The sequence below is a fragment of the Camelus bactrianus genome, chromosome 7 (genome assembly GCF_048773025.1).
Source record: "Camelus bactrianus isolate YW-2024 breed Bactrian camel chromosome 7, ASM4877302v1, whole genome shotgun sequence".
Lineage (NCBI taxonomy): Eukaryota > Metazoa > Chordata > Mammalia > Artiodactyla > Camelidae > Camelus > Camelus bactrianus.
The window spans coordinates 52,258,930-52,286,811 of NC_133545.1; the positions used below are offsets into that span (position 1 = coordinate 52,258,930).

Below are 27,882 nucleotides of genomic sequence, written 5' to 3' on the forward strand. Positions count from 1 at the left end.
GCAGAGCTATGGGAAAAGCAGAGGCGTCTTTTCAATAAAAGGTCTTAGAAAAATAGAATTTCCACATAGGAATAAGAAAAACAAGCTTGACAGATATTCCACACCATAAAAAATTAATTCTAGGGTCAGAGGGTTTTAGATTTAAAAGTGAGAGTGAAACCAATACAGTTCGAGCAAGTAGCGCAGTAAAATATCTCTGCAGCCTTGGAGTAGGTAAAAATGTTAAATGGGCCACAGAAGTGCCTAATCATACAGATCCAGTTGATGAATGAGGTTGTAATAATGTTAAGAAAGTCAGTTCTTCAAAAATTAACTGTTATTAAGACAGTAAAAATCTAAAACTTTCAGGTAGCTGATGCTGTTTGCAAACTGTATAAAGAGCAAGGACCTTATATCACAAATGGCTAAAATTAAAAGAATTGACAATACTAGCTGTTGGAATGCTCACACTTTGAAAAAGTTGGTTTATACTGTGACACCTAAATTGAAAAACAGAATTTTACTAAACTTGCACATATATATATATATATATACACCCTATAACCTGGCAATTCAATCCCAGGTATGTACTAACTGATACACCCAAAGACATGTGAAAGACGGCCAAGAAAGCATTGTTCATAATAAACAAATGCTGCCAACAAGCCAGATGCCCTTCACCAGGTGAACGGGGGCATAAGTATTGGTCTCTTCACACACTGGAATGCTGTGCAAGAGTGAAGAATGAGCTACTGCTACATGCAGATGTAGTGTAGATGGAGCTCACTGACAGCATTAATTGAAAGATACTGAATACAAAAAAAGAATGCACATAAAATAGTTCCATTTTCTAAAAGTAAAAAAAGGTAAAACTAAAGAGTAGTTTTTAGCAATTCTTGCTAGAGCAGTAAAAATGTAACTAAAAAAGAGCAAGAAAGGGTCTGATTCTCATGAATGATAAACTGCCAGGTTGCAGTTCCTTCTGTGATAGAGGCAGGGTGGGAGCATTGAGGAGGTGAGATGTCTTTGAGGCTGCTGATGTTGAGTGGTGGGGGTCTGGTTGTTTATTTGTTGAGAACTATTGAGCTGTGTGTTCCTGTGTTGTGTACTGCTCTCTATGTATATTTCATTTCACAATATAAAAAGTTAAAAAGTAAACCATAGAACAGAATCAGTAAAAATAAATATGTTTTTAAATAGAAATTTTATATTCTGTTTTATCATTGAAAATTACCTGATATCAATTTTTTAACAAAATAGTTTACAGTAATTATATAGCATTATTTTACAAGGGGAAAAATTCTTATTTTTTTTTCACATACATACCAATCACATTACTTGGATACAAATGAATCATGAACTGTTACTTTGTTTTAATTGAGCTTAAATTATTTGAAAAAAATGTGTTGTCTTTTTTGTACAAAAAATGTTACATTCAGTTTTCTATAAGCATGTCATAACTGATGGCTGAAGTATTTTTTAAGCTTAATAAATACACTATTTTAGATTTTTCTCACTTTTTTCTTTACCTCTACATTCTAAATTAACTACATAAAATATAGCCATATCGTAATGACGTTAATTCAATAATATTTCATTAGAAAATTCACCTGTCATATAATACCATTTGTCTTTATAAAAATATTTCATTATACAACCAATGTTGGTTGATTATCATATGAAGTTTCTTTTAAGCTGTTAAAGTAGCTGTTCATTACTATTATTATAAGGCACTTGATAAATGCCTATCTGGATGTGACACTCAACATATACATATTTCATATATGTTAGAGTTTGAATTTCAAGAATACTATACATATAAAGAGAATATTCATCATAAGATAATTAACAAAGATCTCTATTTATGCTGCCTATGATACTAGGCTTAACTACACATTCTCGTGTTCCCAATATTTCATAATTCAAGCATTCATTATTTTAGAGTAGGCAGCTCCCTCAGTCCTCCTGAGAAGTCATTTATTAAATGAATGAAGTATGAAGGTGTTAAGTGAGTGAGGGGAATCTAGTCTTTGAACTCTAGAACTTTAGTTGTAATACTTTATTTATTCGTTGAAAATTTGTTTCACCCTACTCCCATGAATGCTCAAACCAAGCAATAAATTGATAAAGAATAGATTTTCTTTAAAAAGATGCATTCTGTGTCTTATTCTGTGTATGTGAATGACATTGTATTTCAGATCTAAGGCAGCTGTTCTGGAAACTTTCCGTTGTTTGGCGTTCCTAACGCTGTGTAGATTTGGTCACCTGAAGCCTTTCATTCCTTCCTTGGCGTTTGCTTCTGAGGTAAGACATTTGCTTTAGGGAGCTATAGTGGGAATAAGCGTCTGTTGCACACTTAATTCACTCATTCAACATTGTTTCAACATTGTTTTTGTCTACTTTGTGGCTAGTAGTACTCCTCGGAAATGTTTACCCACTCATTACTTACCAATACTTACCCATGTCACCTTGCGCTAGTTAATATTGTAGAGTCTCAGTTTTTTGGATTCATACCATTAGCCTCCATAAACTTGTTGAGCAAACTGCATTGCATAATGTTTATAAAGAAATTAGGCCATATAGTTTTTTCTCAACAAGTGATAGAAGTGATTTTACACAAAAAGTTCTTGGCAGATATTCTGCCATTTGAGACTTTTCTTTTAGGCTGTTAAAGTGAAAATTGTGATTAAGATATTTTGTCAGTTGCCTGCAAAAGTTAATAATTCTATAGAAATAAAACCATTAATGTCATTGAGATTTTTCTGCAGCTGAAAAATATGTTTTATTTATGATATGATATTTTGTTATGATAAAACTTATCTTCCAAGAACTACATTAAATTTTGGGATGCACGTTTATGACTTCAGATCTTAAACAACCGTTAAAAAAAACTTCATTCTCATTGCTAAGGTTTTAATGGACATGATTTTACTCTTTTAAATTAAAGGTTATGTTGTTAACTTTGGTGCTGAGCAACCTAATGGCCGTTAGTAGGGGACTGCTTAAAAATTATGGTTCACTTATAAAGTTGAATATGCATTTATAAATAGAAACAGGGAAATCTTTAGTACCAATACAGAGTATTTATATAAAATGCTATATATTTGAGCTTCCTCCATATATTTATATATATATATATAATGGAGAGAGAGAGGAAATAAATAAAACATGATACAGGGGAGCATGTGAAGTATGAGAAGTATTGCTACCATCCAAGGCACAGAGTATAAAAATGAGGCAGAGTAGTTATATGCATATAACTATATAAATGTTTTCGTGTACGTGTAAATATATCTGGAAAACTAAACAAGTACCTAACACATGGTTGGGAAAAGTTAATTGTGTGACTAGAAGAAAGGAGTAGAGAGAAGATTGTTCATTAAGGTAATATTTTTTGGTACCTTAAAATTTCTGAACCATGTAAACATATTTCCTATTCTAAAAAATAAATTAAAACATTAAATCATAGTATCAAGACCTTGGATTTCATCTAGTCTAATACATTCTGCATTTAAATAGGCATTAAACAAGGTTTATATGTGTACATATATTTTGTTTCTTGAGATTACAACCTAAAGTCAAATGGAAGCATAAATTGTACATATTTAATGAAATTTAGAAATATACATGCCAAAAGAAACTTAAAAAAAATAGCATTTTCATATTCTACCCGAGGAAAGATGTTCTAATTGTAGGCATAAAAGAGAGTAATTCTTGAGTATATTATGGTAGCTTATCTTAAATGTTCTTTAATCCATGCTGTAAACATGTGAAAATGTATGCTTACAAAACCATTGCGTTTGGGGTTTTTCATGATGAGATAGTGAAGGGCAGTGTAGTATGTCCAGCTTTTGAGTATGACTAACTCTGTGGGTGAAATGCTGTCCATCCATTTACTTACTTAGTCAATAGGTGAAAGAGAGTGGTTAAGCCTTGAGCTTTGAAGCTACATTGTCTGAATTTGATTCCTGGCTCAGGAACTTACTAGCTTTGTGTCTTTGGCCTTAAACTCCACACCTGTAAAAGGATAAACTAAAAATGTCTGTCAAATAGGGTTTTGGGGATTAAATGAAATAATCTATGTAAGAGTCTTAGTCTAGTGCTTAACACATAGTACAAGCTTAATAAATATTAGGCGCTATTATAATTATTTTAAATGAACTTAAGAATCCTTCGAAGCGATTCTTTGGCTCACCATGAGATCCAAAAGTCAAGTTTGGGAACAATTGACATAGGGGCTGGGGAGGAGCAATAGTGCTGAACCAGAAGTTATGGTCGTGAATTCTTAGTCTGACACTTGCTTTACTGGACATTAGACTCTGTGCCTCGGGTCATTCACCTGTAAAATAGGTTTAATGAGAGCTAATATGCGTTGTCGTAAAGACTTACTTGCATTATTCCATTTAGTCCTCATATCAAACTCATGACGTAGTCACTATTATTATTTTTATAATGGAAAATTGAAAAACAGAGATTAAGTTACTTGTTTGAATTCACACAGTCACACGCAGACAGGCCAGGACACAACTCAGGCAGTCTGACACCAGAGCTGTTGGTTACCTAACAGTGTTTTCTTCCGTATATTGATAGCAGTGCTCATCCACTTCAAGGGTTTTAGATGAAAATTCAGATGCAGTGTAGCAAAAGCACCTTGAAAAATGCAAAGAGCAATAATAAAGGGTCTTATCCATTTAACTGCAAAGTATTCTGAAAAGACTAATAGTTTAAATAATTTATCTCTGAGTTATCTTTGGTTTATGATTCAAGGAAGGCAGGACATGATGGCAAAATCTTTGAAGCTGCTTACCTATTGTTTCCAGAAAAGCACACACAGGGCCAATTCTTCTAGTGCAGATATTGCCTGTAATTTGCCACTAAAACGTTTTCTAACAATAGTGTAATAATGACATCTACTCCATGAAGCTTGGTGGAAAAATTAAAAGACACAAGGGAGGACCATAGGAAGCACTTGATACATTTTAGTTGCCGTTATTCATGTTACTGTTAGTACTGTTATTATTCTTGTTATAAAAACTATTTTTACTACTGTTATCATTATTAAAATACTATTATTATTAACCATTTAATTTCCGAGGTTAAATCTGAACAAGTCTTATCTGACTAGAGGTCAAAAACTATATGGAAAACATTGAGCTAGTATTTTACTATCAACATTTTGACCTGTGAAAAGCAGCCTTTTTTTCCACTTCTTTTTTTGTTGTTGTTATTCAGGCTTTTTATTTTACTTTTTATTGAATTATAGTTGATTTACAATTTTATTTTCTGGTGTATAGCATAGTGATTCAGTTATACGTGTATATATATATATATATATTTACATTCTTTTTCATTATAGGTTATTATAAGCTATTGAATATATTTCCCTATGTTGTACAGTAGGATCTTGTAGTTTATCTATTTTATATATAGTAGTTAGTATCTGCAAATCTGAAACTCCTAATTTATCCCTCCCCCTCCCTTGGCCCTTTGGCAACAATAAGTTGTTTTCTGTTTGTGAATCTGTTTCTGTTTTGTAGATAAGTTCATTTGTGTCATTTTTTTTGTTTAGATTCCACATATAAGTGATATATGATATTTGTCTTTCTCTGACTTACTTCACTTAGTATAATAATCTCTAGGTCCATCTGTGTTGCTGCAAATGGCAATATTTCATTCTTTTTATGGCCGAGTAGTATTCCTCTGTGTGTGTGTGTGTGTTTGTGTGTGTGTGTGTATCACTAACTTCTGTATCCAATCATCTGTCAATGGACATTTAGGTTGCTTCTATGTCTTGGTTATTGTAAATAGTGCTGCTATGAATATTGAGTTACATGTACCTTTTCAAATTAGAGTTTCCTCTGGATATATGCCTAGGAGCGGGATCACTGGATCATATACTAGCTCTGTTTTCACTTTTTTAAGGAATCTCCATACTGTTTTCCGGAGTGACTGCACCAAATTACATTCTCAGCAACAGTGCAGGAGAGTTCCCTTTTCTCCACACCCTTTCCAGCATTTACTGTTTGTAGACTTTTTAATGATGGCCATTCTGACCAGTGTGGGGTGCTACCTCATTGTAGTTTTGATTTGCATTTTCCACTTCTTTTTAAAGTTCAAAAATTTTAAAATTAAAACGAGTTACCAATTCTTATTTGTTAATTGTGAATTTCAAACTTGTGTTTTCCTTACAGTTTTATTTCTTAGAACTTTATGTAAATTTTTGCTATTTATCATAGTGTTAATAAAACTGTTTTTTTGCATCTCACAAGTTGTCCAGAACTCTAATGTATGGCCTCAGTGACTCCATTCAATGTGAATTAAGGCCAACTAAGAGTGATTATCCTACAAGAGTGTTCTCATCATTTTTCTTTGAGGCTATAATTAGAATCAGTGTCATAGAAGCAATTAATTCTCTTTCTTCTATAAATCAATGTACTATATACTGACTGGCAACATCAGCTTGTAGCCCTGTGACTCTTCTCTATTTATCTAGAAGGCTGGTTGGAGGCTGTCTGTTATGTTGCTTTATTTTGAAAGTCTAATTCCATAGGTGTGTATGGCAACAGTCCTACACTGAACAAGCATACAGCTGGCTACACTTTCAGCTAAAAACACATACACATGAGTACACACAGACTGGAAAATTGACATTGAATTATTTTTCACTTAGATTATAAAGCAGCTCTTAGGTAGTTACAATCCGAGACAGAAGTACAAAGTATAATTTGAATTTGATCCTGGGATTTCCGTGTGGAAATTTTATTCCCTTTAGCTTATATCCAGAAAATTATTAAGTAAGAGTGTAGTACTCTTGCTATTTATGAACAAAATTTACTGCTGTACAACGTATGATTATCTATGTAGTGTGAGCAAAGTATAGTCCATGCCCTTGTACATTTCTCTTTGGATAGTTCCATCAGTATTTTGGCCAACTCACATACCATTTTTAAACTTGCTTTTTTATGCATGAGAAATTCGACTTAAAAACAATCCATTCATTCTTCCATTCACCCATTTCTTACTCACATAAGCAGATACTTTTTTTTTTTTTCCTGCTGGCTCAGGTATAGTTTGTTCTTTCTAAGGTACACCTGTGAATGTGAGCTTGCTTTAATTTCTCTTATCAGTAGCTTTAAAGATGTCTGACCTGATGAACACTTCAGCGAAGATAGCAAGGTGAAACATGAATAGCTATTTTGATAAGTATGTAGGTACATGAGATAATGAGAAATACTTGTTTGCATATATTTTGATACTATGTATATTTTATTTCACGTAACTGTGTATTTAATTAAGGAGATAGTTTAGGGTAATGAAAGAAGCACTGATTTTGAAGTCACACAAATCCAAGTGCCATCCTCAGCTCTGCCAATTAGTTGTATGGCCTTGAGGAAATATCTAAAATAATCACAACTTAGATCCCTCAGCAAGAAGGAGAATAAAAAACTTATGGGAGCTGTTTTTATATTCAAAGGAGTAAGTAAGACAGTCTGCAGAACCTACCATAAATTCTAGCATATAAGTAGTAGTATTAATAATAATTATATCCACTTATCTTTACTATATACACACATATGTACACAAATTACACAGACACATTTAAAATAATGTTTTGAGAAAGAGGGTAGTAAAAGCAATGAAAACATAAACCTGAGAATATCTGCTTATTAGCTGATTCCAAAAGAACATGCAATGTTCATAAATTTAGACCTCAAAAAAATTCTAAAATCCTATTTATAGCTTTTGTTTAAAATTAAAATGGAAGCACCTCACCTCTAAACTGCTGAAGATGTGCACAAGAGATGGGTAGGATTTGAACAAGCAGAGCAGAAGGTGGTGAACACTTTACTGAAAGGAGATAACAGTGAAAAGGCTGGAAGCAGGGGTACCATGGGCTGTTCAAGTGGTGAGATGTAGCAACGGCCCAAAGAGTGGGTCTTAATAGGTAATAAATAAATGCTCACAGAAGACAGAACCAGCTGGCCCCATGCTCTAGGTGGCAGACAGAAATGGTTATTCAGCCCTTACTGAATGCCTGCTCCAGCAAAATCACAGCAAAAGCCCTGCCTTTGTGGGGCTCAGTGTTAACTGGTGTATTAATTTTTGATTGCCGTAACAAATAACCACCAATTTAGTGGCTTAAACAACAGACATTTATTATCTAACTGTGTCCACGGGCTAGGAGGTCAGGCGCAATTTCTCTCTATCCTCTGTTCTCTGCTAGGGGTCTCAAAAGGCTGCATTTCAGGTGTCAGCTAGATTGTGTTCTCATCTGGAGGCTTAACTATGGAAAAATCCACTTCCAAACTCACTTAGGTCATTGACAGAATTCATTTCCTTGCAGCTGTATGACTTAGGGCCCGACTTTCTGCTGGCTTTGGACTGGGGGCTTCCCCCAGGTCCCACAGGCCACCACGGGCTTCCTCCACATGGCCGCCTACTTCATCCAACCGCAAGAACAAGCACTTGTTTCAGGGAGGCTCAGTCCCTCTTTTGGGGGCTCTCACCTGATGTAGGCAGGCTCATCCAGGATACTTTTATGGAGTGAAAATCAGCTGACCCTGCCTTAGTGCTCCGACCACGTTTCTACTACTTTCCTTCTTGCTTGCTCAGTTCTGGGCGTGTGCAGTGTTCTAGGAGCATGTTCAGTGTACCCTGCCTTGGGAGCTTTGTTCTTGATTTTCGCCTTTGCCTGTTCTTTCCCACGAATCCACCTGAATTTTGCCCTCACATCAGGTCTTAACTGATACGCTGCCAACCTTCCCTGGGTCCCATTTTTTTTTTTTTAATTTAAATATTCGGTTTACAATGTTGTGTCAATTTCTGATGTACAGCATCCCTGGGTACCATTTTTATTGTTGTTTTCTAATTTTGCCTTCCACCCCTGATTTATTCTTCACCCTAGTACATCCCAGTAGCTAATGAACACATATGAATACAAATATATATGTGTATAAGGATTTGTCTGAGTTATTGTCTGCACCCTCTCCAGCTGTGGCAGATAGAAACCAGAGTGGCCCAGTGAGCGCTGCCCCTGCTGTTTATAACCTGTCAGCCTACAGAATCCCCTTCCCTAGAGTGTGGGTAAGACCTGTGACTTGCTTCCAGCCAGTAGAATATGGTAAAGATGCTTCAACATTTATTTATTTATTTATTCAGTAAATTTTGAATGAGCACTGGCGTCACCTGCTCTGTAATTGTTCCTCAACAACATGGAGGAGAGCAAGTTGCTGGAATTTAAACTTACATAGACTGCTGAATTAAATATTGACTTCTAATAACCTGCATATTCAGATGTCCTTTGTTATCTAAATAACTGATAAAAGTGCATGTCTTAGAAAGTAAAGTTCTTAGCAGCTTCTTAGCAGTTTCGTGTTTTCATGGATTCTTCCTTTCTTCTTTCTTTTTTTCAAGTAAAACTCAGCCTTTTTTTTTTTTTTTTTTTTTTTTTTTTTTTTGGTGTTTAAGTTCTCTATCTCTACACAAGAAACCAACCCAAAACTTAATGGCTTAAAACAATGAAATTTTATTATTTCTCACTATTCTGTGTTGCTTCCACTGCTGGTCTCACCTGGCCTCACTCATCAGGCTACTTTCAGCTTGGGGATCAGCTGGGCTTGAAAGTGCATGAGGGTCACATGAGGGCTGTCGGCAGGAATACCCTTATTTTCCCTCCACGTGACCTCTCACGCTCCAGTGGACCAGACTTGGTCTTTATCTGGCAATTCCAGGATCGTGACAATTGAATCTGCCACATTTCTTGAAGCGTAGGCTCTGAAACTCAAAAAGCATCGTTTTTGTCACATTCCATTGTAATTGATACACATTCCAAGAACATCACTAGGCCAGCCACTGTTCAGGCAGTAGAAGAATGGACTCCATCTCTTGATTAGAAGAGCAGTCAGTTAAAAAAGGATATGCACAAATTTATGGCCATTATCCAAGACACCGCACTTGGGTTTTTTATCACTTAGGTTTATCTCACAGTGATGATTAGTATATCACAAAATGTAGACATAGTTGTCTAAAGCCATCTTAGACGATTCATTTCAGCTGTACACCTGGCCATGTTATGAATGTGAAGACTAAATTGCACCCGAGTTTTTTTATGAAATATATGTTAATCTGCCATAAATATAATTATGGATTTAAGGGGAAAAATAGCACACACACACAGACATGCACACACACACACACACATACACACTGACTTGTGAATATTCATAATATCTAGCAGTTTTAACTAACCTATTTCAATATTTTTCAAGTCTCAAATATTTCTATCAACTGTACAAAGTTTGCGTTTGTGAGTAGTAGCTTATATGTTTTAAACAATACTTTCTTCATATCAACTTATAATTTTCCATTATATATGATATTTATTATGTACTAAATTATATAAAATAGTTTTTAAAAGATAATAAAATGAAAGCCACCCACCTTAAGACTATTCCTCTACTTCATACTCCCACAGATACTACCGTGAAATTGTAATTTGTGTTTATCATAGCCATGCTTTTTCTGAACAAATTCTATTTTTTCATATATTCTTAAGTTTATCATTAAGCAATATTTGATTTATCAAAAAAAATCTTGAGTATAATAAAATGATATCATACTACATATATATATAGTTTCCTACAATTTCCTTTAATTTACTGAATATTTTGTTTCTAAAGTGTATCCTTTTTCTTGCATGTAGTTGTTGTTTATGTACCTTGTGTGATCATGTCCAGTATCTATTCTCTAGTGTGTGTTTCTAGCTTTGACTTTTACAATGCTGCCGTGAGAATTCATGCACAGATCTTCTAGTGCACATGGCATATATGTAATTTCTGTGGGATCATACAGCTAGATGTGGAATTGCTGGATTGTAGGAAAGGTGGCCTGATTACATTCTTAAGAGAGTGCTAATTTGTTTTCCAAAGTAGTTGTAAAGCTTATCACTGTAAGAGTGTAAATTTCCACCCCAAAGTCAGAATTGTCAGATTTCTTAAATTTTGTTCATCTGGGAGTTTAAATCATATCTCATTGTATTCCTAATTACCATTTTCTTGTTTACTAGTGAAGCAGATCATTTTTTCATCTTAATTGGCCATTTATGTTTCTTTTCCAGCAATATGCTTTTGCATGTCAGTTACCCATTTTTTTCTATTTGGTTGTTATTTAGTTCTGCTTTTTAGAAATTCTATGTATGATACCAGTCATTTGTCAGTTATATTTGTCAAAAATATCTTTCCTCAACTTGTAGCTTATCTCATTGCCCCTTGATTGAACTCAAATGCATTTTATTTCCATAAAGCAATGCCATATAAATAGTATTATACTTCTATAAATGAAGATGGTACTACTAAACCATTCATCATTACTAATTCAGAAAAACATATACTTTTCCTATGTATGTAGTGCTAGATGTGTCCAGCTACGGTTCTTCCTGTAACCACCAGTGCATCTATATGAATCTTAGACAGTGTTATGAATGTAGTCTATAATTATGTAAAAATATAAAGCTAACATATGAAGATTAATTTCACAAGCATCACTTCTTTAGCAAAGTTTATTAACCATTTGAATTTTAAATGCACAGATCAGAATTTCCCCTATCCTTTTGTAGGGGAGAGTATTCAAACAAAATTAATCCAAAATCTTTACATCATATCAAAAGTGCTAAAATGTATTGGAATGCTCCTATGTGCAGAGAACATATGAGGCTTCTATTAAAAAAACCAAATATTAGCCATTTCTTTCTGTTAATGAGCTATTTACCAATAGATTCATGAATATAAGCCACTTCACCAGGCAGATCACATCCCAGAATGTAATCCCTTTTGTACTCTATTAATTAAGAAATTTGAAAATAACTTGCAGGTGACACGTAAGAGAAAATATTTTATAGGATGTAGGAGATTTTTATTTTTAGCCACATATGCAGCATTCATGGAACAGCATAAAACACACAAATATTGAGTTTATTAGAAAATTCCCTTTAGATTTTTTTGCATATTCATACCATAAAGTTTTTCATTCTTTTGTCTTTACCTCTAGTTCAGTGTATCACTGCCGCTTTCTTTTAAAATATTTTTATTGTTTATGTAGCACAGGGAACTATATTCAATATCTTACAGTAACCTATAATGAAAAAGAATATGAAAACAAATATATGTATGTATATATATGACTGAAACATTTTGCTGTACACCAGAAACTGACACACATTGTAAGCTGACTACACTACAATAAAAAATAAAATAAAATATTTTATTCTTTCACAGTCCATTATAATTCCTGCATTATTAGAATCTAAAGATATACATTTTTCAAGGTTTATTATCACATACAAATAATACAAATACAAATACATTTATTCTGCTCTGAGTCATGTGCAGAAAGCTTTATGTGTGTAAACTCACTCATAACACACATATATGTCTCATGTCCATTCATGTACTGTTCATAAGCATGGATAGAAAGTAACTAATGTATTGAATGTGGAGCAGGCTAAATAGCTGGTGAAAATAAGCTGATTGGAGTGATTTATATGAGGCCTATTTTTCCAAAAATCCTCTCCACTTCTTGTGTTTTTCTAGAAATAATTACTTTTTCTTTCTATGAGCAACAAAACACTTGGTAAACAAAATAAGGCAATGTTAGAATATATGCTTTTCTGTTTCATGATAGGAGAGAAAGACTACATTTGACACAGTAGACTGTAGATGATCACATTAAAATTCCTGAAATGTATTGGCCCTTGTGTGAGATTTTTAAATAAATTTTGAATCTACATATGAGAAAATGTTAACCCATAATAGTTTTCTAAATATCATGGCTTCCTATTAAGATGGTTAAAAGTTAAGAGATACAAATATATCACATATTCTTACCCACCCATCCCTTCTACTAAATTTTTTTAATTTTATAAAATGTATTTAATATTTCATAAATATTAAATGCAAATGAGTTAAAACACACAATAGAGAGTGGCTTTGTAACAGTTCGTGTAAAAGGACTTAAAAGACTTCTTCATAGGAAGCAGTGTATATTCAAAAGTATAATAGTTTTAAGTAACTATCAAAAAATTCATGGCAGTATGGCCATTTGAACAATAGCGAATCTAGCAATGCAAGAACATGGTGTATCTTTCCATCTGTGTTGTCCTCAGTTTCTTTTAATCAACATCTTTTAGTTTTTGGAACATAGTTCCTTTGCCTCCTTAAGTAGGTTTATTCCTAGGTATTTTATTGGTTGTGATGCAATGGTAAATGGGATTGTTCCTTTAATTTCTTTTTCTGATATTTCATCGTTATTATATAGAAATACAACAGATTTCTGTATATTAATATTGTATCCTACACCTTTACCAAATTCATTGACGAGTTCTAGTAGTTTTCTGGTAATGTCTTTAGTATTTTCTGTGTATATCGTATCATTGCCATCCCTTCTACTTTAGGCTCTTATTTGAAAGTTACCAGTGTGGGCACCTGCCAAGTACAGCTGCTTTTGCAAACACTTTAGCTTCAAGGAAATTTTCACCATCAAGCACTTTTCCCCCACATTTTAATACTACGGGTATTATGAGGAACACTGATTTTACATATTTCTGTAAACTTATGTTGAAATCACCAAAGCAAAGATGTTTTAAGGAGAGTTGTACATCAAAATATATACTGAGTTTTTTGAGTGTTTTTTAAAAAACATTTTAAATGCATGTCTTTTTGTTTAGTTTTTGTTTGTTTCTTTTAGTTGGTCTTGCCTTTTCACTTGTTTTACTTTTCTTGTTTGAAAACAAGAAGTGCTTACTTGCCAAGAGTAGATTAGCTGGATGAGGAAACATCTTGAATTTATTTCACTATCACAAACTTTGGAGTTTTGAGTGAGTTCTCAAATGGATACCATCTCTATTAATTATATTGCTTAGATTAAAACAGAAATTTAGGAATGTTAGGAGTCTAGATTTCTGCGTCCCCCCCATCCTGACCACTGAACCAGCGTCCATCCTGTTGACTTACGTCACTCTGCATTTTTCATGGCTGTCCTTTTACCTGACTTATTTGTGGGTGTAATCTACCAATGTCAGCAGAGTGAATTACGAGCAGCAGCTTAGGGTAAACATCATTTACTCGAAAGAAATGATTTCCACATCACCTTGGTTTTCTGCTTGGCATTAAAAAAAATCCTGCCCCTTTTTATAATCACCTGTCCTACATTTGAAATAACAAAGAGCCTCGAATTCTGTCTTCTCTAGTCAGAGTGTGCCACGTGCTGTGCTGTGTGATTTATGACCTGAGCATCCGACACTCTCCATGCACTAACAAGATGGCCCACTGCGTTTGAAATATATCCCCCGAATGAAAGCAAACACAACCTTGTGATATAAAGCCTTGTCAGCATGCAAGGAATTAAACACATGCAAGTTTTAATTTTTAGACTTTCTTTTTGCATTGCCTTTAATAATGGCTGAAATAACTTAAGATCCATGGGTAGGCAGGATTTCATATACTAGATGAGGGCTCTGAGGGGAAGCCTGACCCTGAGAAAAAGGTGCAGGGATATTTGGCAGAACATCAACGTGGTTTCCACTAGTACATGACAGGGACTCATTATGGGCTTGCTGTTGCCTGTAAGCTGGTTTCACTACCATCAACTACGAGGCCAGGATGCCTGGTTCCAGATGCTCTCGCCAATTGACCGTAAAATTGCTATGCATTTCTGGCCCAGCCCGAGATTTTAAAAGCTCCCCTCCCCCTCCCCTCAACACCCTAACCCCCCAATTCCCTCTAAAAAGCTGCTCATTATTCTTCCTTTGCCCCCTGATCTCAGCAAAAGAAATACTTCTGGAATCAATTAGAAACGTCTGCCCTTGATGAGGTTTGCACGTGAGTTTGGAGTTGAGCGGCTTTGATAGTGGCAGCCAACAGCTGCAGTTTCAGGTGGTAAAATCGAAGAAGGAATTTTCCAGGGTTTATTTACCATCATAAAAATTTTAAAAATAGGCAAGACATGTTAGGAGACGGTCTCATATGCCTTTGAAAGGGAAGTTAAATTTGGGTTACATATTTGTTTTATCCACAATGAGCAAACTGGAGATCTCTGAGTGGGGGAATCTTTCCATTGCTTTAATAGATTGTGTCAAATGGTTGTGAATACTGGAAAAGGGGCACTCCTTTCTGAAGGTTAATGGTAAAAGAACATCTGTTATTTTGTCTGTCATATTAATTGCTTGACAAGTAAAGATATTCAAGGTTAATGGAAATCAGAACCCATCTTCTGAAAATAATGTGAATTAATACTGTGTAATACGTTTGCCTACTCTCTAGCTATATGTGTATATAAGATATTTAATCTAAAATTGCAATAAGACTTTTTTCTTTTTTAAATGTAGCTTTTATTAATGCTTAATTGAGAAGATACTGTAAGACTCTTTTTTATATTTATGTGTCCAATTAAAATACATTAGCTATTATAGCATGAAAATGACACAATTTTCCTAAAGCCAAATTAAAAAGCATAGTAACACGGGTATCCAAATTATCACCTGGTACACACGCGCTTTTCTTTCCTTGATTGTGTGACATGCTTCCTGGAAGTCTGCTTTTGTTCCTCCTGTCGGCTAAAAAACAGATAAAATTTCAAGAGTACATTTTAGCACTGATATCTTCACTGTGTCATCAAGAAATGCTATCAAACTTTTGTTTCCCTCAGCAAATCACTGTTAAGTAGAGAATTTTAGGTCCCAGACCTACTTATTACTTCTCTAATCAAATGGGACTTCAAGCACCTGTTATTTCCTCTTAAAATATTGCAATTTCTATTTATATAATAGTGAAGAGGTATGTAGAAGGAATTCTAGGTCTGTTCTTCTGGTAGTATTTTTGTATTTAAAGGTGACAGAGGTAAATTTGCGTTTTTATGAGCACTCTCTCTACATGTACAGACATCTGCCTATTAATCAGTCTGGTCTCAGGACTGAAGTATATCCATTAGTACAACTAAGTGAATAAATAACTATTACTGAGTGTACCTTAAATATCATACACTAGTATTATCTTCATGGAATAACTTTAAGTAGGCTGAAAAATTCAGTTACTTAGAATACCTAATGTTACATGTACACCACAGTGTAATAAAAGTTAAAAAGACATATTTTGCCTAATAGTTTTCCGGGTAAATTAGCATACCAACAAAAACAAGAACAGAAAGAAACAAGGCTGAACAACTTAATTACCATCTTTCAAAAATAATGCCTCATTTATCCTTCTCAATGTCCTCCATATGTTCTACATGTTATTGGTGAACCAAACTTCCTTTTATTGAGTAAAACAAAACAAAAGAAAGCTCTCTGCGGCCTTTAACAACATTCTAAAATTTACTTCCTTGTGATCAAATTGTTACAGAAAGGAAAAGTTGACTAATTTGTTCATTCCTTTTCTGTGAGATGAAACATTCCACGTGCCAGCTTTTCCTAAATATGTTCAGATCCAGGAGCCAAATCAGGCTGTTCGGTATTAAGCCCATTGACAGTTGAAACATTCTCTCTAGGGAGGAAGCAGAAATCTATTCTCTGACTCTCAAATATGAGGCTTCCTTGTAGGTATCAGGAAGACTTGATAATAACCATTTAGACATGCAATCTGACAGAAAAGCATCTAGCTGATGGAGAGTTACTGCTTGACACCTTCACCTGAGACTCCTAAGCTTGCTGTTTAAGTGGTATTATCTCTTCTATATGCATACATGATAGATCTGGGGAATCAGATGATACACATTAAAAGCTAATACAGATTTTTCAACACAGCTTATGCTGTCTTTCATAGAATTCCGACCAAAATTCAATACTTGTAAGGAATATGATCTAGCATGCAGCACAAGAAGGTACTATCTCTTTTAAACTGTATTTGTTTATGACAATGTCTGAAACTGGCTCAGCCTAGCTTTGTACAAGTGCTTAAGTTACTGTGATGAGAAGGAGAAAAAATTGGCATCAGATTCCAGACGCATGACTGTTACGAATTAACAACTTGAAGAAGTTCTCAGTTTCGCCATCTGTAAAGTCAAGGGAATGAAGTCAATTTCTAAAGTTACTTCAGTGTTTAAGTTTTCATACTGGCTATGTGATTTTTAAAAAACAGATTAAATAGATGCTCTTGGTTTACATTAATATAATTAATTCACTAAGAAGAGTGGGATTCAGAGGAATCTTTGGAAAATGAAGAGTTGACTCTCTGAGATTTTTCAGTACATGGTATGTGAGAACATGGAAGACAGGACTGGGACAATAATAATCCTAGGTATGCTTTGCAAGAATTTAATTGCACCTGCATATAATTACCACCATGCCCTTGTCAAACTACAAAGTCACTGCAAATGAATGAATAATTAAGAAGCTAGATTTTTTTAAAAGTTTGCTTTCTATAAATTCACCTCCCAGACAAGCTCTTTTACTGGTAAGCATGGAGCTGAGAAGGGTTCCAGGCCAGTGGAAATGGAGTCAGGTCACTGGAGTGGAGCTTGGAATAAATTTGTGATTGGGAGAATATTAGATATTGAAATACTAAAGCCAGTATCTTTGATATAAATGACAGTAAGTTTTAACGAGGCTCTCTGAGAATCCCTGTGCCACAATCTGATAATAGCTGTGCAGAATGTTATCAACATTCAGCAAGACTAAGTTATTGTCAACGTGCCTAGTGTAAAGCAACCGGAGGAATATATTCCTTCTACTTTGTTCTCTTAAAGTGTTAATTATAAATCACAGAGGTGTCACTCACAGAAAGAAGTCTCTATGTGAGACACATGAATAGTTTATAATAAGCATGAGAAAGTGTTTAATCAAAATACATTAGGCAGAAAAATTAGGAAAACATTGTTTGCTCTTCCATTTTTTTTGTCAGGGATACTATGTGGAAATCACAGTACAAAAAATATTTTCCTCAGTTTGCCAAATACTCTTCAGATGATTGCTGAAGGCTATGGATAATTTCGCATTAGATTTCTATTTACTTTGAATCCAAAAACTAAAATGGTAGACTAACTCTGTATCTTAAGGAACTAGAAAAAGGGGAACAAACTGAGCCCTAAGTCAGCAGAAGAAAGGAAATGATAAAAATTTGAACAGAAATAAATGAAATAGAGAACTGAAAAAACAATAGAAAAGATTAACTAAAGTAAGAGGTGATTCATTAAAAAGCTAAACAAAACTGACAAACCCTTAGCTAGATTAACCTAGGAAAAAACAGAAGGGACTCAAATCAACAGAATTATAAATGTAAAAGGATAAATTACAACTGATACCACAGAAATTCAAGAGATCATGATAAGCTACTATGAATAGTTATCTGCCAATAAACTATCAATCTAGAAAAAAATGGGAAATTTTTTAGAAACGTACAACTTACCAAGACTTTATCATAAAGAAAAAGAAAATGTGAGTAGACCGATTGCTATTAAGGGGATTTAATCAGTAGTCAAAAATCTCTCAAAGGAAAACCCAGAACCAGATGGCTTCATTAGTCAATTTTACCAAACCTTTTGGAAAATTAACCTGAATCCTTATCAAAATCTCTCAAAAATAGAAGAGGAGGAAACACTTTCAAACTTCTTTTACAAGGCCAGAATTATTCTGATACCAAAAACCAGAAAAGGACATTACTAGAGAAGAAAACTACAGGCCGATATCCCTGATGAGTACAGGTGCAAAAACTCTCAGTCCATTACTAGCAAACCAAATTCAGCAGCGTATTTAAAAGATCATTTACTATGATCAAGTGAGATCTATCACTAGGAAGCAAGGATGGTACAACATACACAAATCAATCAATGTAATATATCACATTAATAGAATCAGAGAAAGAAGCATATGATCACTTTAGCAGAGAAAAAGCATTTGACAAAATTCAACATCCATTTATTATAAAATCCCTTAAATTAGGCATAGAAAGAACATATATTAACCTTTTAAAAGCAAATTATGACAAGTCTACAGCTAACATACTCAGTGGTGGAAAGTTGAAAGCTTTTTCTCTAAGATCAAGACAAGGGGTCCCACTCTCACCACTCCTATTCAACATAGTGTAGAGGTCCTAGCTAGAATAAATAGACAAGAAAAAGAACTAAAAGTTATCAGAATTGAAAAGGAAGAAGTAAAATTGTCTCTATTTGCATATGACATAATTTTATGTATAAAAAATTCTAAAGACTCAAAAAATCTGTTAGGCCTAATCAATGAATTCAGTAAAGTTGCAGGATATAAGATTAACATACAAAAATCAATAGCATTTCTATATAATAAGAACAAAATTTCTGTAAAAGAAGTAAACAAATTGACCTTATTTACAAAATCATCAAAAACAACAAAACACTTAGAATAAATTTAACTAAGGAGGTGCAAGATCTCTATGCTGAAAACTAAAAAAGTGATGAAAGAAATTAAAGAAAATGGAAATAAATGGAAATGTATCCTGTGTTCCATTTATTGGGTTGGAAGAACTAATATTGATAACATGTTCAATACTACCAAAGCCATTTCTAGATTCAGTGCAATCTTTATGAAGATTCCAATGGCATTTTTTGCAGAAGTAGGAAAAATAGTCCTAAAATGTATATCTAACCACAAAAGACCCCGAATAGCCAGAGAAATCTGAAGCAAGAAGAACAAAGCAGGAGGTACCACACTTCCTGATATCAAGCTATATTGTAAAGCTGTAGTCATCAAAACTGTATGGTACTGGCAAATAGACCAATTGAACAGTATCAAGAGTGCAGAAATAAATGTAGGCATATATGAGAAACTAATATTTGACAAGAGAGACAAGGATACTCAGTGGGGAAAGGACTGTCTCTTCAATGAATAGTGCTGGGATAACTGGATATTCACATATAAAAGAATGAAACTGGACCCATATTTTATGTCACTCACAAAAATTAACCCAAAATGGATTAAAGATTAAATGTAAGACCTGAAACCTTGAAAGTCCTAGAAGAAGACAGGAAACAGGAATAAAACTCCATGACATGGGTCTTGGTAATAATTTTTTTGGGATATTACGTGAACAACAAAATCAAAATTAAATAAGTGGGACTATACCAAACTAAAAAGCTTCTGCACAGACAAGGAAACCATCAGCAAGGTGAAAAAACAACCTATGAAATGGGAAAAATATTTGCAATTTGTATATCTGATAAGGGGTTAACAGCCAAAATATATAAAGAACTCATATAACTTAATAGCAAAACTCCCCAAATATCCCTATTAAAATGGGCAAAAGACCTAAATAGGTATTTCTCCAAAGAAAATATAGGAAGGACCAACAGGTACGTGAAAAGATACTCAATATTACTAGTCATTAGGAAAACGCAAATTAAAACTATGGGGTATGATTTCATACCTATTAGAATGGCCGTCATCAAAAAGACAGATAAATGCTGGCTTGAATGTGGAGTGAAGGAACACTTTTATACTGTTGGTGGATTGTAAATTGGTACAACCACTATGGAAAACAGTATGGAGGACCCTCCAAAAAGTTAAACTAGAATTACCAAATGATCCAGCAATTGCTCTTCAGAGACTATATTGAAAGGAAATGAAAATACTAATTTGTAAAGCTATCTGCACCACTATGTTCATAGCAGCATTAATTACAATAGCTGACACATGGAAACAACCTAAATGTCCATCAACAGATGAATAAAGATAAAGAAGATGTGATATATATGTATAAACTGAACTGAAAAAAAAAACTAAAAGCTTACCAACATTTTTAAATCAAGAGACTTTTAAGAACCTGGGCTAAAGATTTCTCTTGAAAAATTTAAAGATCTGGCAACTGTGAACCTGCATTTCCTCCAGACATCAATGAGTTGGAGACAAAGAATAGTTATGAGTCCATAAACAGTCCTCTAGGCAGAGTTCTGATGCTTTCAGCTCATAGACGTCAAGAAGGGGAGGCAAACAGAAGTTACAGACGGCACGCGAGTTCCTGTTCTTCGTGCCGTGTAAGAAAATGACGAAATTGCCTATTGTAGATTAAAGAAGGATGTTTCAACTTCAAGATGAAAATAAAAGGAGGGATAAACTGCTGTTGTCAGCTTTCGTCATCTGAGCTATTTTAGAATTGGAAGAAACCCAATCATCCTTTCTGGCACTTCGCAGATATGCCCTGTAACTAAGAGTTTAAATGACTTCTCCAGAGTTCCATGGTTAGTGTAGAGCCAGGGCATGGATCTAAGTCTTCTGGTATTTGTGTATTTACGGTTGTATGTGCATAAAACTTGTCAGGAGTTTCTCTTTCATATACACACAATAACATTGGGATCCTCTGAGGAGAGGCATGGTAGGAGGACAGATGTGGAGGGAACTTTCCACAGAATCTTCTAGAGTTTGATACATGTGAATGTACTACTTATTTTTAACGACCTGTATTGACTCTCCAAAGAGTCATTTTCCCATGAATTATAAGAAATAAATATAATACAATAAAACATGTAAATTTAGTTATGTAAAATGATTACTTGAAAATGCACTTTTAATTCAAACAAATGGATGTAATTAAAAAGTAACAAGGTGCAGTTCAATTCAGACAACTCTACTTTTTGCTTGTAATCAACACTAAAACTATTTTTCAAAGCCATATGTTGCATATACTCAACTCATTTGTCTGATTTTAACCCTTGAATAACTTTTTAAAAGTTAACGTCTTGACTAAAATCAAATTGTTAAATTTTTCTGAATATAACTTTTTTTAAAAATGCTTTATACTTTCTTTCCAGATCTGTGATGAAAAAATGAGGGGTCTTGAAATATAAGGAAGGTATAGCAATACAATATTCCTCTTATTATTTAGGTGTCATGCAGGAAAGAGTAGTTCAAGTAAATTACCTCCGTATCTGTCAAATAAAAATTGCCTGATGAGGTAAGATTAACAAATGTCATGCTTTACCATTGAATTCTCAGCCCAGAATTCTTGAAACACTTTGTAATGTTTAAATGTTGGATATAGGTGTTATGAAGAAATGAATATACAAAGCCCACGTTATTTACTAAATAAAGTACTTGAGACCTACACCAAATAATGCTGTTACCTCTTTCCCAGCGGGATTTGAGTGATTACATCTGTCTTGGCATAAGTGGATTGGTTTATCTTAATGTAAAGTCCATGTAATGCTTATATTACATTGTTTACATTGCTGATTGAAAGCTAATATACAGTATATGCAGTTTGAGATGCCTGTTTCCAGTTTGAAGTGTATAGTTTCTCTATGACAAAGAATACTGTCAGTGGATTTTGAAATTTACCTGAATTTAACACATCTTTTTTTTTTATCACATCTACCATGAAAGAATCAGGTTTTTTTTTCCTATTAACAATAAAATCTATTTGCTATTATACTAGACTCCCACATAGTTACATTGTTATTCTATCTCCCAAAGAATAACAGCAATGACTATGTGGATGAGAGTATTAACACATATGACAGTTCCTTTCAAAATACATGCATTAATGAAATAAGCTTTTTTTAAAAAGTCTGATCAGGACAGCAAGCCCAAATTTCTTGATCTCCTAAAAATATTCCCATTCTGAGAACTTTTATTGATGAAACTGCCTGAAACCTTGGAAGACAAGCTATGAAGCCTGGCCTAATGTATGGCCGAGGTGAGGGATGAGGGATGGTGGGGCAGTTTACCAGTGACATCATTAACACTGGGTTTTAAAGACCAGTAAACTCTCCTTAGGTGGGAAAGGATTTGGAAGACATTCATGAATTTACTTCAGTTTAATTTTGGAGCAATAACCTTGACCTTTCCCTCCTTCCTCATGCCTTCTTGTTCCCACAGCAATGCACTCTTGTGAGCTTTATTCCTGCCTGACTAGCCACTCAATTTCAGCTACTAGAATCGACTTTCTAAACATGATTTCTCATAGTGCCTCAGGCTCAGTCCTCATACTTTCACTCTGTGTTATCTACTCCTAACCCAAGACGATTTACCCTAGTCTCATGGATTTAAATGCCTTTGAAATGCTATTGATATAAAATTTTATGTACCCTTCCCTGGTTTCTCCACTGACTTTCAGACTTAGATGTCTAATTGCCTGCTCTGTATCTATGATTGGAAATGCAAGTTTGGAAATAACAGGAGTTGCCTAGGTTGAACACGTAAATTTGGGAGACAACATTTTCAAGATCCATGGGAACTGATGAGTTTGAAGAAACAAGATAGGTTTCTCATATTATTCTAACTACAAAAATGCAACTATAAAACAATTTCAGCGCAAGCTCAGATTACTTAATTTGAATATATATAAATCAAACTACATAATGATTATTTCTAACTGAAACAATTTTTGTTTTAGAACTACTAGTTAGCATTCTAACTTATTTATATATAAGACCATAGATTAATAACAACTTAGTACTATTATCAGCTCTTCAATTCCTTACCAAGCAGCTGAGATTCAACCTTCTCTACCAAACAGTGATCTGTGTTAAAGTAAATATCTAACAGATGTAAATACAGGCAATGTGGTTGTGTGAAAATGGTTTCATTTCATTCTGTGCATTCTTAATGAAAGATTGAGTGTAGGTTATCATGAAATCTTCTCTTTTTTGAAATATACTTTTATTCATCCCTTCATTTGTCCCCCCATTTACAATCCCCAAGATACTTTTTTTTTAAGTCGGTTTACCTTTTAGAATACACGAGATGCTAGGTCATCTGGTTCCGGAGTAGAGACTGAGGGGAGACGAGGCCTGTGGAGGTATACATGTGTGGAAGAGTTTTTAAAGTACATCTTCATCAGAAAATGCACTTCAAATTAGATAATCTAAAAAGGTCAGAGCTTTGCAGCTACCAAATCTAGATGTATCAAAATGTCTCCAGATTGTAAAAAACAAAAACAAGCCCCCTACCCTGTTCACATACATGAAAGTATGTCTTAAGTACTAAGAAAACAGTCCTCTCCACCAGAGGTAAAAATTTCATAACATATTCCTTCCCGTCCCAAATCACTGCTTAATTAAAACCTCAGATCCTCTATTATGTCTGCCTGGGAGCCTTTAATCGCTTTCTTCAGTTAATTGCTGGAGCTGAGAATCCACTGGAGAGTAGCTTCTTCTTGCTATTCAAAGTTAGGCGGGTGGAGCCCAGGTGCCTTAATTTATCTGCCCACGGTCAAGAGGGCTAGCAATCTGGTAAATGTAAGAAACAGCTGTCTGGACTCGGCCAGTCACTGCAGTCAGAGACAGGTGGATGAAGACTGCTAAAGAGATTTTACCCCTGAGTACTGCTGCTGCTTTTTGTGAACATGTTGCTCGCAAGCTTTAAAATGTGCAGGATGAGCAGGTGGGTTACACTTGACCTTCCCGTGTCCCCTGGCAGAATTACAAAGAGCTCTTCTCTGGGGTGACGCTGCGTATCTTGCAGGTAAGGATGGATTTAATCAACCTTCCCATCTGCCCCTTTCTCCAAAATCCTTCGCTTAGCTTGGAAGATCTCTGACAAGGTTGAGATGAGCAGCTGGGCTGGATATCATCGTGTCCCCCTGAGCTATGCTAAGGTAGGGGACACACCCTGCTTTCTGGGTAATTACTCCTCTCATTGCCCATCTTCTCTTCCTATTTTGCCTTTTTTTTTCCCCCTCCTGGAATGATTGAGAATGTAAATTCTATACAAAATATGTTCTGTTACTGAAATGTGATTTTTGGCTTGAGGTCTTCCTTCTTGTGTCCTTCTGGCATTGTGACTTGGTACTATTTATGGGTTTTGAATGAAAGGAAACTTAGAGTGGGTAGACTTGACTCCAACTTGAGAGAGCCTGTGGCTGTAGCTGAGCTGCTTGCTTCCTCAGAGCCCGTGTTCCTTACCTCACGGATTCAGAGCTGGGGCATTTTGCTGCCCCAATAAAAGGACCCAGTTACTTTCCTTCAAGGAAATTGGATGGCATATGACATGGTGATATACACGGTTACGTATGTTTGGATGCCCCCAGGGAGGGCACTGGAATGTTTGACAATCCTGCACATGTTTTCAGATGTTGAAGTTCATGAACTTTAAAGGACCAGGTGTCAACATGGCTTTGTTTATGTGGGTTGGGAAAATTATTCTACAGTCCAAATGTAAATACAGTCTAGGCCGTCTTGATTTGTTGAAATACGTGTAGGGCCTGATAAGATAATTAATACATTTTTAATCTTGTAAATCCTACGACCTAGAACTTAGTACATAGGTCGAAATTGGAAGTAACCCAGAGTTTATTTTCTTTATGACAGCCTCAATGTGTATCAAAACATACCAAGTAGTCAAATTCCAAACATTTGAAGATGAGTATAACAGCCCAGATGCTGGAGTCTGAAGAATGTAATAAATATATTCAATGGCACACACTTAAATGACAGGTTTCCCCCAAAATCATTAACTCAGAACATAGAACTTCATAAAATCGCTTTTATTCAACAGCAGTCCTTACACATGAATCAGTAAGACTGATTTTGGGATTCAAGATGAAGAATAGCAAGTGAATATGCTGGAAGTTAATGGTGGACGTTTTTTTCCGTATTGAGTCAACCAATTTTATAGGAAAGAACAGTGTCTACCAAATTTAAAGAAAACAACTCCTAAAATAGTGTAGTTGCTTTGATTTAATTGGCACTGAGATTTTCGAAAGAAAGGAAAGAACTGGGTGGACATGTATTTGTGGCGAGCGCCTAGTTTTTCGGGTTGTTTTTTTTTTTGTCGTTCTTTTGGTGGGTATGATGGATTTCTTCTGCCGTCATAATTTGTGATGTGAATTGATTGTGGTAGAAGTGATGACCCATAGAATTTTTTGATGTGTATGTATTTGTATTTATGTGTGTGTAGAAGTTACTTACTTTTCACATGAATGCAAGAATTTAAATAATTGCGAGTACAGGGGTCATTGATTTTGGCTGGCGTGGCACTTAGCTTTAAGATTGGTATGTATTTGTATCGGGCGCTAGGCCTCTCCTGTATTGTAGAGTAGATCTGTTTATTAAGGTGTATTTTCTCATGACAGTGATTTGTTTAAAAAGGTAAACTGCTTTCTCTACTATTAGCCATATATATGGCTAATTTATATATATATATATATATATATATATATATATATATAAATGAAATTCCTCCATTTGGTTTAATGTGATCTATTTAAAGTAACGTGAAGACTACTGTTAAGTTTTGATGAGAAATCCGAATATTGTGAGTGGCTACTGAAACCACAGCTGAAGACAGGTAATATGGAGAGTGTAGACTGCTACTGTATTATCTAAGTTGTGGATATGAAAGCTAAAGTATATTTACCTACACATGTGACAATAAATCTTAACAGTTACTGGTATGCAGAGAACATTTGAAAGGTAGTGCTGGCCAGACACAAGTCATTTGGCAGTGGCCTTGCCTAGTATATATTTTCAGGCCTGTCTGCACAAAGATGCTGGCACGTTAACCATGATTTCTATTCCAGGTGATGGATTTCTATCCAAGTGAGCGAGTGACTAAATATTTTCCGGTGGAATCTAGGCACCATAAAATCAATGAAGCCAAATAAAAAAGTTGTCGACCTTTCTAAAAAGTACTTATAATAGATTTGCATCCCACTGTGACAGAAGAAATATTTCCACTTAGATTGCGAAATAATCAAATGGGGGGAACTTAATTAGAAGAAAAAAGTAAATACACGTATGCTGCTAATATTTCTTTTTAATCAACACTAATGAATGTCTTGCTGAATTTTTAAATGAGTTTCCAGCAAACTTCCGAGTCATTAACAATAACTGAATGCACTGATTCCACATCCAACTCTATCAGAGAAAAGAAATCCAGTCTGAACCCACTGAAAACCCATGCCATCAACACTTCATCTGATTTATTCTACACAGAACCAGTTCAGAAACTGAACACTCTACATTAGTTTATTTGTGTTACCCTAAGCAATTAGAGATGAATATGCCTTCCTGAGCGATACAAATGTGAGTCTCCCTTTGTGGCAAGCTGTTTAAATTTACAGCATAAAGCTAGCATTTCCATCTCCAATAAAATCCAAACAGACATTTCACTTTGGTGCATGACATTTCTGACTAAAATAGAGCCAGAAAAGGCTCTAGGACAGCTCTTATTGTTCATGAATCTGAACAAATTGGGGATCTGTGAATTTACAGCCAGATTTTTCTCTACCATTGTTTAAAATAGCACACATGGAAAATACACCATGAGTGTGTTGTAACTTAGCTTTAATGATGTAACACTTGGTTTCAGTCAATTGTTGGAGGGCTGCAAGTGACATTGGTTTTGTGCTTCAGACATTGCATGTAACTTAGCAATTATAGTAAGGCTTTCAATAATGGCTGTTGGCGGGATATCTGCAAGTGAAGTCATAGCAATTTTGAAAGAGAAAGCTAATAAAAATACACCTGCTTGTAGTGGAAAGTGAGCCTTTAATATCTCTGCTTTGAAGTTGAGTGAAGCCTTTGGTATTAACTAACAGATATTATGACGTAGGACTAATCCAGTGCCCCAGGGGAGAGCAAGGTTGAAGTTACAACAGATTGTTATTTTCTAATCACCTACTTTTCAGTCACTCTGATATCACAAAAGGAGAATAGAGTGAGGTGATTTTTTTTCTGAAATATCCCAAAGATATTACTATTTAAAAGCGGATCATTGTAATTGTAAATATACAAGCTAGCACATGAATATTCCTTAAAACAGTCAACAAGGACATAAATAACTCTTTCTGATAAGTGTGTTTTTGTCATCAGAAACTTCAGCATGATTTGAAATTTTACATTCCTATTATATTATTTCAAGATAATGTTTAAAGTTTCAACTTTATTTGTGAGTTTTTATCCCTTATCCTTTGTCCCTTTTCCTTGGCCACTTTTTAAGTGATCTTTTAA

At 34.7% G+C, this 27,882-nt stretch overlaps 1 protein-coding gene across 4 annotated transcripts in view; it reads left to right on the forward strand.

The window, feature by feature from the left end:
* The window catches only part of AGMO (alkylglycerol monooxygenase), a 323,670-nt gene that overhangs the window by 163,540 nt on the left and 132,248 nt on the right, over positions 1-27,882 (forward strand). For all 4 annotated transcript variants that reach the window (XR_012508187.1, XM_074367405.1, XM_010967147.3 and 1 more), the window contains exon 12: positions 2,178-2,283. Coding sequence is in view for 3 of the 4 variants with exons in the window: in XM_074367405.1 (XP_074223506.1) it covers positions 2,178-2,283 (106 nt within the window). In the remaining variant the exon portion in view is untranslated. The remainder of the gene's footprint in view (positions 1-2,177; positions 2,284-27,882) is intronic.